Below are 12,370 nucleotides of genomic sequence, written 5' to 3'. Positions count from 1 at the left end.
TAAATGGAACGGAGCCTTCATTAGTATCACTAGTAGCACCTGTGAAGTGATAATATGGCTGCTGTGCATAGAGACTATTTTGTGAGAACTACTGTTCTAAACCGCTGTTCTAAATCCTAAAAGTTTTCTGAAAAACGTACTTTACTATAGCCAAAATAAAAAAATGACACGGATACTTTCCCGGTTTTAATGGGTTCAATTGGTTCCATGTGTCGTTTGTCTATGTTGCTTTCAGCCCCCACAGTTTGTTGACATCCCTCTGGAGGAAGAGGAGGATTCGTCAGATGAAGAGTACTGTCCAGACGAGGATGAGGATGATGAAACTGCAGAGGAGGTAAGGGAGGAAGCAAGCTGAATTTGACTTAAGTATTTTGTATAGTTTGTGACTTAATCACGTCTCGCTCTCTCGCTCCAAAATGTAGCAGTTTGCTCCAAAATGTAGCAGTTGGCTCCAAAATGTAAATTTTTCAAGAGATTACCAAAACTAAAAGTGGAGTTAGGAGGTTTTGTTCATCATTGATTAGAACAGCTGAATGGACCTCCAAGCTCACAATGAGGTTGGAGGTCAAGTTAGCTTGAGGTGGAGTTAGCTGGTTTAGCAGAAAGTTTGAGGATCCAAAAAAAAACGTCCTCATGGAAGCACCAGACTCATATCCACACGGTGATATAGTCTGGCTACGCGAGGCTAACTCCAGGGACCCCCATGAGAGAATATTTTTTACAACTATAGCAGTGATTCTCAACCATTTTAATTTCAAGGACCCCCAGTTTGATATGCATTAGACCACGGACCCCCATTTCATACCATTCTGATCTTCGGGACCCCCCCAATCTGAACTGTAGTATCAGTGTTAATTCAACTCTTGAAAGTGTACAAATGAGACCGTAAGAGTCCATTTGGTTCCATTTGTGCACTCTGAGTTACAGACACATAAGGGTCCAATTTGGCTAGGGAGCCCCCTAAAGAACCCCTGGGGGTCCCAGGACCCCCCTTTGAGAACCATTGTACTATTCCACCTAATATGTGTGTGTGCAGTCGTTTCTTAGTGACGTGGACAGCTTGGGGTCGTCTCCCAGAGTGTCCAGAGGGACTCTACCCGGGACGTCCAGACAACAGCCTGATAGTCCAGTGGAACAGACAAAGGTACCACTCACTCACAACACCAAAGGCTTTTGATACCTCGTTGACGCGTTGTTTAGCATCAAATACCTGATTTATACTTGGTTGTACACAGTGGTGGAAAGTAACTAAGTACATTTACTCAAATACTGTACTTAAGTACAATTTTGAGGTATTTTTTTTACTTTCACTATTTCCAACTTTCAGTTCTTTTACTTCTACTCCACAACATCTCAGAGGCTAATGTTGTACTTTTACTCCACTACAATTATTTGAAAACTTACTTTGTAGATTTTGATTATTATTACAAAACTACAAAAAGAAATACATTAACCACTCCAGCCCTTTGCGGCCATTTGAAAATAGACGATCTACAAGCTCACAATGCGTCGCTTGAGTAAATATACTTAGTTACTTTACACCACTGGTACCAGTTCAATATTCTAGTAGGACAGAAAACTAGCAGCACCTCTGTTTCCAGTGGACTACAAATATGTCACTGGTTATGACCTCTGACCACATGCGTTTTGTGCTTTCTCGCAGAGACCCAGATGTTCCAGACACTTGCGGGTGGACGCAGCCCTCCCTCCACCTCCCCCCTTTTCATCCAGCACTCCGCCTCCATCTCCACACCACCTCCTCGCAGCTCCCACTGACTCCTCCTTCCTGGAGAGACTGCACGCCGTAGAGGAGGAGCTCAACCTCAGCCACGACTGTCACTCCTACCAGGTACACACAGTTAGGAGTGCAAGCGTTCATCCAATTCATGGGTTATAGTTTTAATTAACCCATTAAGACGCATCTCTGTGTCATTTCTTTTTAAAGCAAACATTTGTAACTAAAATCTTTGCTTCTGGGGGATTCTACAAATTTCTTCTAAATCACAAACAGTTGTCTGAAAAACGTATGTTGCTATAATCAGTGGTTCTCAAATTTTCCATGTCAAGGACCACCCAAAATGATATGTATTTGGCCGCGGACCCCCATCTCAAAATATGTTGTTCCAGGGACCCCCAGAAGCACAGATCGGATTAAAAAATGTTCGCTTTAAAACATATGTTCAAAGTTTCCATGATTTAAAGAAAAATTGCAGATCTTCAAGCTCATAGCGCGGCACTCGGTGCCGCAATAGTCTTAATGGGTTAAAATAATTGATTTTACAAGCTCAAAACACGTCACACAACATGTTGTGAGCTTGGCAAAGATGGCAATGGACATTTGTTTGTTAGCATCTGTTCTCTTACATTTAATTTAGCCAGACGAATCGGAATCAAGGAAAGGTTCCCGCCCATTTTGGGCGGAACCCCTATTTGTAACTATACCTTACAGGACGGGAACCCCTGTTGCTATGTACAGTATATGGCAACATCTTTTTTTTAAATTTTTGAATACATGTTTGAAGTTTTTCAGAAAGCTTAGGACAGGATTTAGAAGGCGTTTTTAGAATCGGCCTCAGGTCTAAATGGGTTAACCGGCTGAAAATGTTCCTACTTTTAGGCATACTGTACACAGTAAAATCCCAGTGTTTTATAGAACCAAATCCATTTGGTTGAATGAACAGTCCTCCCTTTGGGACAGGACAGCAGAGTGGTGCTGTGTCTGTTTGGGTAGGGAGGTAGAGAAATGTCCTCAGCTGTTGTCTTCTACACACAGTCACATGAAGAAGACACTCAGTGCAGAGGAGACATTACATTTCACCTCAGCTCACCTGTACTGTACAATAGATCCAGCTCTTAAGACACATTTATACTGATACTGATGAAGTAATAAACGTCCAATCTCCAATTTATCTTTATGTAAATGAAGTATTTCTCTGAAATGTTGACTCCACGAAAAAGATAATGTCGAAATGAGAAATGGCTAGTAAATACATTTCCTGCTGCCACTTGGACTTAATCATTATGTATAGATGGAAATATACCACTTACAATAAGTGAGAGTTCTTATGCATTCTACAGTCTGATGATGAGACGTATCAAATATTGTACTTTTCCTGCTGGTCACTACTAGGCCCTGAACGACGACGACGCCAGTGGTCTCGTGGCCCTGCGGACGCGCTCCAAGCGGCCGCTGCGCGACGTGCCGCTGGGCCTGCTGGAGGCGGAGCTGCGGGCTCCTGACATCACGCCCGACATGTATGAACAGCACCAGGCCGTCCTGGAGGAGGACAGACACTGGACACACTGGCTGCAGGGACTCATGGCCTTCGACAACGAAGGTCAGAGGTCATACACGTATATATTTGTCGGGCAGAAACCCTGTCTCTCCATTTTTCCTCTGTTTTTTCGTAAATGAATGCCCTACTTGATCTTACTACAACGCATTGTTGATTATGACAACAAATTTTGATTTAATTTAAGTCATAGTCTTTTGAATGAAATTCTGTTTAGTTTTAGTCATATTTTAGTAAGATTTTAGTCTGACTAAAAAATGTTTTGCCGGTTCCTTGATGGCGTCGTAATGGCTGATTTTACACTCGGTTGCACTCTGAAAATAGACAATCTACAAGCTCACAACGCTACAAGCTCACAATGTGTCGCACCATGTCTTTTAGTTCTACTGGATCGCTTCTCCACTCGTCCCTCACTAACATTTTAGTTTTTATTTGTTGACGATGTCTGTATATTTAGTCTTAGTTTTAGTCATAGTAGCTTAGTTTGTATTTCGTTTTTATTTAGTTTTAGTCATTCGTCAATGTCACTCAAAAGTATCCAACAGTAGATTGACAAGATCGACAAGAGTAGATCGACAAGTAGTTTTTAGTTTAGAGCTTGTCGATCTGCTATTTTTTGCAATGTTTTGCACATAATGAAGGTTCCACCCGACAGAGACGATATACTTTTTTTGTTGTACGTGTGAGATCATTACAATTTAGGCTTACTAGTCTTTACCCAGAGCGACTTGCAGTAAGCAAGGAAAACACATACATCAAATGCAGTCAGTGGTGTGTTCTGTTTTTTTCGGAGGGATACGATAATCATTCCATGCACGTGGTCTAGGAGATACGCTAGCTAATGGATGAAATGGTTTGTAGAGGGCTACGCTTGGCTACGAAAAATGTCTGCAGGTCACGCTACGTATGTAGCGTAACACGGTAGAACACACCACTGCATAGAGTCAGTGTAGTGCCTCAGTAATCTCGGATCATGGGTAAACCAAGAACCTAGCATCAGTCTAAACAGTATAATATCAAAATGTGTATAATCTGTACATTGAAACTATACAAACTATAGGATGCCAGGTCAACAAATGAGAAATTAACCTTTAGCATCTGTCTAAATAACATGCTATCTAAATTACATTTGAACCTTTGCAAGATCATTGTTTTCTCAGCTTTCCTACTGTCTGTCTCCTTACACTGTCTCACTCTCAGCTTTCCTACTGTCTGTCTCTCCTACACTGTCTCACACTCAGCTTTCCTACTGTCCGTCTCTCCTTACACTGTCTCACTCTCAGCTTTCCTACTGTCTGTCTGTCCTTACACTGTCTTACTCTCAGTTTTCCTACTGTCTGCCTCCTTACACTGTCTTACTCTCAGCTTTCCTACTGTCTGTCCCTCCTTACACTGTCTTACTCTCAGCTTTCCTACTGTCTGTCCCTCCTTACACTGTCTTACTCTCAGCTTTCCTACTGTCTGTCCCTCCTCCACTGTCTCCCTTTCAGCTTTTCAACAGTTTGTCTCCATGAGGAGAAATAGTAAGATGTCACATTCAGTTCATTTGGTGAGGTTGACTCTGTCCGTCTTGTCTTTTCAGAGGAAGGTGATGATGATGATGACCCAGAGTACAACTTCCTGGAAGACGTAGACGTGCCGGACAAGGAGGACTACAGGACGGACCGCGCCGTCCGGATCACCAGTACGGACCAGTGTTAACTTTGACATCTGAAAAGTTTTAGTCGATTAAATATCATAAGATTTTAGTCGTCTAAATAAACAGTTGATTTTGTCAACACAAATGTATTTGGCGGGCCGTGATGGCGTCGTAATGGCTGATTATACAATTGATTGCATGCTGAAAATAGCCGATCTACAAGCTCACAACACGTGAGCTTGTAGATCTGCTCTTTTCAGAGCGCAACACCCGAGCGCAACCAAACATAAAATGACTTCTGGATCTCTTCTCCACTAGTCCCTCCCTAACATTGTAGTCTAGTTTTTATTTGTTGACACAATTGTCAATATATTTAGTCTTAGTTTTAGCCAGTCGTTTTTATTTCGTTGTGAAAAAAGTTAGTCGACGAACATTTTTCGGCATCGTTTTTTTGTCGACGAAATTAACACTGGTACGGACCCCACACTTGGTCCCAACCTGGTGCACAGTTGTTAAATATTAACATCAGTGTTATTATGTATCTTAACGTGCATCATTCTTGCCTTTTTACAGAAAAGGAAGTGAATCAACTGCTGGAAGAACTCTTTGACACAGTGAGTTCCCTTGAGATCCTTTATGTGCCAGTGATTTTTCAACCTTTTTAACCCATTTTGGGCGGGAACCCCTATTTGTAACTATACCTTTCAGGACGGGAACCCCTTTTGGGGTTCCTGTTGCTATGTACAGTATATAGCAGGGGTCTTCAATGTTTTCAGGCCAAGGACCCCCTAGCTGAGAGAGAGATGAAGCAGGGACCCCCTCTATATTGTATAAAAATTGTGTTTAAGATTTAACTTTTTTTTTGTTTACTTGGTCTGCTCTTTTCCCTCTACACCAAACACCTCTTTGCCAAAAAATAGCCGATCTACAAGCTCGCGAGCTTGTAGAGCTGCTATTTTTTCTCCTCAGAAAAGGGATGCTAAGGTTCAAGTGGTTAAGGTAAAGAAAAATAATCACATCACACAATTTGGCGGACCCCCTGTAGTAACTCTGAGGACCCCCTAGTGGTCCCGGACCCCCTGTTGAAGACCCCTGGTATATAGCAACATACATTTGTTGTAATTTATGAATAGCTATTTGAAGTTTTTCAGAAAACCTAGGTCAGGATTTAGAAGGCGTTTTTAGAATCGGCCTCAGGTCTAAATTGGTTAATTTCAAGCAGTCCCGGTGATGAAGCAATAAGCCATAGGAGGTATACTGTGGATTTTCCCACGGCTAAGAAAGCCGTCGTGAAGCAAGACGGAGGGGAATGCCTCCGTCCCTCTTCGCTGTATTCAAATCATGGTAAAAAGGAAGATATCATCCGCCTCACTCTAGAATCATTTTTTAACCCATTTAGACCGGGAAAGAATCTGTGTCATTTTTAGATTTCTATGGCTATTCAAAAATAGCAGATATACAAGCTCATGGCGAGCTTGTAGATCTGCTGTTTTAGAAAAATCGTGAAAATGTGTGCAAATATTTGAATATGTTTTTTAAAGGGAACATTTTTGACTAAAATCTTTGCTTCTGGGGGTCCCTATTACAAAATATGTCCTTGACATGAAAACAATTGAGAACCACTGATATAGAAACATACAAGACATTTGTAGAATCCCCAGAAGCAAAGATTTGAGTTAAAATGTTTCGCTTTAAAACATTATATATATTCAAAAGGTTTGCTAAAGTTTTCATGATGTATATCTGCTATTTTTGAATAGCCAAAGAAATCTTAAAATGACACTGACGCGTTCCCTTCCCAGTCTTAATGGGTTAATAATGTTTATGATCCGCAGCAGCAGTCTACCAAACAGACGCGTTTCGGCACGCAGGCCTTCGTCAGTGTTTGAGTCAGCGTCTAATACTGACAAAGGCCTGTGTGGCGAAACACGTCTGTTTGGTAAACAACATAAACATTATTAGAAAAGACACCTAAGACCTCTACAGTCAGTGCGAATTGCATCTTCCTTTTTACGAATCTGCACCCAGTATATTCTTGAACTTTTCCAGACTGTCCTCGAGTTGAGCGAGCCTTTCCCTTGAAGTGTGTTAAAATCATGGTAAACCACGGCCTCGCGTGGCTTATTGCTTAGCTAAGACGGCTACCAACAATGGCAACATGAATGTCATAGACATATCCCAATTAACCCATTCAGACCGGGAACGCATCTCTGTGTCATTTTTTCGATTTCTTTGGCTATTCAAAAATAGCAGATATACAAGCTCATAGCGCGGCACCGAATGCCGCACTATGAGCTTGTAGATCTGCTATTTAAAAGAAATCGTGAACATTTTAGCAAATCTTTGAATATATATTTTAAAGCAAACATCTTTAACTCAAATCTTTGCTTTTGGGGGGTCCCTGAAATAAAACATTTTGAGATGGGGCTCCACGGCCAAATACATTTGGGTGGTCCTTGACATGAAAAAGTTTGAGAACCACTGATATTTTAGCTTTTTTTGTTTTTTTCTAAAAACTGTTAGGATTTAGAAAACATTTGTAGAATCCCCAGAAGCAAAGATTTGAGTTACAAATGTTCGCTTTAAAAATATATATACATTCAAAGATTTGCACAAATGTTCACGGTTTTTCAAATAAATAGCAGATTTACAAGCTCATAGCGCGGCACTCGCTATGAGCTTGTATATCTGCATATCTGCCATTGTTTTGAATAGCCAAAGAAATCTTAAAATGACACAGATTCTTTCCCGGTCTAAAATGGGTTAAAACTGTTTTTAAGAACAATTTCACTACACGAATAAGAAAGAAAAGTAGGTAGTCCCCACAACTGGCAGCACAAACCAGTAAGTTGCTTTGCAAATGGATGAAAATGAAAAACATAATGAATGTTAATGCATCCATGCTAGCTCACAGTATAATGCAGATTATGTGTCTGTTCTTCAGTTCCAGGAGGAGGTGGTTGTTGAGGAGATGGAGGGAGAGGACATGGAGGTCTCACAGCAACATACCCAAATACCCAAATACAATGTCCCCCAAGCACTGCGGTACTGACACCACACACACACACACACTCACTCACTCACTCACTCACTCACTCACTCACTCACTCACACACACAACCTGCCTTTTCCCCTGCTATTGCATGACATTATTGTATATCTCTACAGCACATACTAACGCATAGAATCACACAAAACACCCACAAATACAGACTTGCATAACAGTATAAGAGCGAAGTGAAAACCATATCTGCTGCTATGGAAACCCCACTCCCTGATTCTTCCTACACCGATGGCAGAACCAATAATATCGAACTGTATCTGTACTGCAAACTGTAGTGTTTTTTATTATTATTTGGGAACCAGGTTTCGGTTCCTACAACTCCGCACGCACACACACACAGTCCTCCCTTTGGGACAGGGCAGCAGAGTGGTGCTGTGTCTGTTTGGGTAGGGAGGTAGAGAAATGTCCTCGGCCGTTGTCTTCTTCTACACACAGTAACATGAAGAAGAGAGTCAGTGCAGAGGAGACATTACATTTCACCTCATCTGTACTGTACAATAGATCCAGCTCTTAACTCATTCAGTAAATAAGAAAATAATTGCCCATAGTGCCAGCGATTTTCTTCGATTTTCTTACCTTTTCAAGTAGTCAAAGAATGTTGCTAATCACGGAGGGTTTTCACTGTGCTTCCGTAAAACATCGCAACCTCCCGTTCGCTTGTTATACGCCGTTGAAAATGGCATGTCTCGCCAAAAATACATTGTAAAACACAGGAGCCGAGATACAGAATATTTCCCAAATAAATGTACCAGGAAGCGAATGGAGCAGTAAATCTTTGGATCACGTTATCTCCTGGTTCTGTGTGAGATTTTTTTTTAATAATAATTATTTAAAAAAAAAAACGTGTCTTTCTCTGTCCATGGCAGGCTGCGCCTTAGCAGAATTTTTGAGTTACACATGTTCAAATTCAGGCAAAGAGTTACGACACATTTATACTGATGTAATAAATGTCCAATCTCTATACATTTTTATGTAAAAAGTGTATTTCTCTGAAGTCTTGACGTCACGAACAGGTAATGTCGTCTATTGACGAAACGAGAAATTACTAGTAAACACTTTTCCTGCTGCTGCCACTTGGACTTATAATAATCATTATGTATAGATGCAAATCTACCAGATAATAGGCTCTATTCACAGCAGCCATATTGTGAAGACATTCACAGGTGTTACCAATGATACTAATGAAGGCTCTGTTCCATTCTGGTCAAACAGAGTCAGGGTGCTGATATTGTGCATGTTGGCCCACTGGAAACAGTCTGCTACACTAGTGGGTCTACAGTTGGGGTCCAGGGACCCTCATGGGCTTCCAAATGGCCCATTACGGGTGTGTAACTCTGAGAGTGTACAAATGGAACCAAATGGACCGTAAGGGTCCATTTGTACACTCTCAGAGTTATGGGGGTTGTGGAAACCACTGTGCTACACTAAATGGAACAGAGCCCTCATTAGTATCATTGGTAACACCTGTGAATGTCTTCATAATATGGCTGCTGTGAATAGAGCCTATTCACCTTTTCCCAATGTGCGTTTTTGGAAAAGTATGGAAACGCGACTTGATTTTTGCGTCTCCTCCTGGCCTCTCCCTTCAATCCTCCACCCACAGCTTCGAGGCGCCGCTGGCCAGCATGCTGACGGAGCGGCGGCGCGTCGTCAGGGAGCAGTACGAGGCGCTGCAGCAGAAACGAGCCCTGCACGACACCCCTGGCCACGCCCCCGGAACGTTCATCACGCCCGCCGCCGCCACCAGGACCCCGGCGGCCGCCGTGGCGACGATGCCTGCCGTGCTCCGCCCCCCCGCCTCCCTCATCCTGGACCACGCCCAGAAACAGCGGCTACAGCAGCAAGTCCAGCAGGTATTTTTTAGATTTGAGCTAAAAAAAAAGCATTATTTTACACTTTGGCTATTCAAAAATAGCAGATCTGCAAGCTCATAGTGCGGCACCGAGTGCCGCACTATGAGCTTGTAGATCTGCTATTTTTTTTTTTATCGTGAAAATGTGTGCAAATCTTTGAATATATATATATACATATACATTTTGGGGTCCTTGACATGAAAAAGTTTGAGAACCACTGAAATACTATATACGTTATATACGTTATAAAACTGTAGAATCGGCCTCAGGTCTTAATCGGTTAAAATGTGCAATTTGTTTTAATGCTTTGGAATCTTGAGAAAACGTTCTTCTATAATACGGATGCCAGGTTGAAAGAGGTTAAAGTTAGGATCTGTCTTGTCTAGTCCAGTTATGCTTCTAGTCTAAAACACTAATTTGACTTTTATGTCTACCATACGCTACAAGGCTTTAAAAAGATTTTTTGAAAAGACTTCTAAAAGACTTCAAGTCTCACATGAAAAGACAATTTGTCACAGACTGTAAGATTTAGGAAAGACTTGGGATACATGTTGCTTGGCCACTACCAGGCTACATCTGAATTGACATGCTACGTGTTACCAATACCTACTAATCAGTGGTATGCTATTTATACATTTTGGAGACAATTCTTTAGGAAAGTGCCCCATCTTGTGACAAAGCAGCGGTACTACACACGAATAGTAGAGATTTGTTTATTCACCTGCGTCCATCATTGTTCGCTCCATGCTACCAATCTGTCTACTACAGGGGTCTTCAACGTTTTCAGGCCAAGGACCCCCTAGCTGAGAGAGAGAGATGAAGCAGGGACCCCCTCTATTTTATATAAAATTGTGTTTCAGATTACATTTTTTTCGTTTACTTGGTCTGCTCTTTTTTCGCTCTACACCAAACCTCTTTGCCAAAAAATAGCAGATCTACAAGCTCACAACGCCGCAGCGCGAGGCGTTGTGAGCTTGTAGAGGTGAGCTTGTAGATCGGCTATTTTTTGGCTAAAGTTTTCCTCAGAAAAAGGGATGCTAGCCAGGGTTCAAGTGGTTAGGGTAAAAACAAAAAATCTTATCACACAAAGATTTGGCGGACCCCCTGTAGTAACTCTGAGGACCCCCTAGGGGTCCCGGACCCCCTGTTGAATACCCCTGGTATACTGTTTGGTGCTGGAGGCAGAGAGCACACCTACTGGCTGTTGACGAGGTTCACGCCATTGAACTTCACATGAGCATGTGCCAAGACTAAAGACTTTCTATTTGATCGGAATCATCAACACAACAAAAAGACTGATTTAAGACAGCTACCACCTTACACCAAACGATCGAGATGACGGGGACACACCTGCGTCTCAAGGTAATTTGTCTTGATTTGAATTCCAACACTGGGAAACGTGTCTGCGACAGTGAACAATGTTGAAAGGTTGTTTGGTATAAGGCCAGCATTACTTGTATAAAGAACTGTGTGTCTGTCCGCCTATCTATCTATCTACCTAGACCATACATGGGCAACTGGCGGCCCGGGGGCCACATGCGGCCCCCATCTTCACTTAATGCGGCCCACAGGTTAACATCGGAATACTAATATATTATTGATTTCAGCTGTTACAATTCCAAACATGCAAACATGCTTAAATTACTTTTATTTTTACGTCTAATATATTTGTGTTTAAGTTCATAAAGTTAACATAACTATAACTAAATGCATTTGAAATTGAATAAAAATGTTACTTTTCAGGATTCCAATTTAAAAAAAGCAAAAATAGCAGATCTACAAGCTCAAAACGTGTCGCACTGCGACGCGTTTTGATCTTGTAGATCTGCTATTTTTGCTACTTTTGTGTGACTAAGAAGTGCCGATTAAGTGGCATTCATTTATGAAAAAAATAGGAGATAGATAAGAGGTCTCTGCCCGACAGTATATGCAATGTGGCCCTCTGGAGTGAGTGTGGAAATATAGTGGCCCTCTCCATCATCAAAGTTGCATCACCCCTGACCTAGACAGACGTCTACTATACCGTTGCTGTCGAGCTGAAACCTTATATCTCCAAGTTTCAAATTGTTGTGTTTTTTCATAAATGAATGCCCCAGTGATACTCAAATTCAGGCCCAATCAACCAATGAAAAATATATACACTCTGAACAATAAATCTCTCTGTCATTTCACTATGAATTGAGTACAAAGAAGCCATAGGCTTTTTGGTTTCTATCCTATTTAGTTGACCTTGTATTTGAACTGTACGTTCATGTGCTTTTTTTCTGCAAACTTCTAAATAAAGTATTCAGTCAATCAAAAAAGTTTTTGGCGCATTCCTTAGGCAATAATTTGATGACCGGCAGCGGTCCCGGTAGGAGACACAAAGAGTCTTCTTTGTGTCTCCTACCGGAATCATCAAATTATTGGCTTAGGAATGCGACAAAAACAAAAAAAAATCCATGAATTCAAGCCTCCATGGGGTGACTAATTGATATTTTTTTCGGTGAACTGTCCCTTTAATGTTGTCATTTTATCAACT

General features: G+C 41.5%; 1 protein-coding gene across 1 annotated transcript in view; it reads left to right on the top strand.

The window, feature by feature from the left end:
• gon4lb (gon-4 like b) overlaps nucleotides 1-12,370 on the top strand; it is a 65,691-nt gene that overhangs the window by 14,393 nt on the left and 38,928 nt on the right. Inside the window, exons 8-15 of the mRNA XM_084052444.1 lie at nucleotides 236-334; nucleotides 1,037-1,144; nucleotides 1,664-1,849; nucleotides 3,131-3,338; nucleotides 4,876-4,977; nucleotides 5,506-5,546; nucleotides 7,877-7,977; nucleotides 9,600-9,849. Coding sequence (XP_083908570.1) covers nucleotides 236-334; nucleotides 1,037-1,144; nucleotides 1,664-1,849; nucleotides 3,131-3,338; nucleotides 4,876-4,977; nucleotides 5,506-5,546; nucleotides 7,877-7,977; nucleotides 9,600-9,849 — 1,095 coding nt within the window. The remainder of the gene's footprint in view (nucleotides 1-235; nucleotides 335-1,036; nucleotides 1,145-1,663; nucleotides 1,850-3,130; nucleotides 3,339-4,875; nucleotides 4,978-5,505; nucleotides 5,547-7,876; nucleotides 7,978-9,599; nucleotides 9,850-12,370) is intronic.

Source organism: Gymnoscopelus microlampas (assembly GCF_963454915.1).
Source record: "Gymnoscopelus microlampas genome assembly, chromosome: 3".
Lineage (NCBI taxonomy): Eukaryota > Metazoa > Chordata > Actinopteri > Myctophiformes > Myctophidae > Gymnoscopelus > Gymnoscopelus microlampas.
This window is presented reverse-complemented; position numbering and strand designations above follow the sequence as displayed.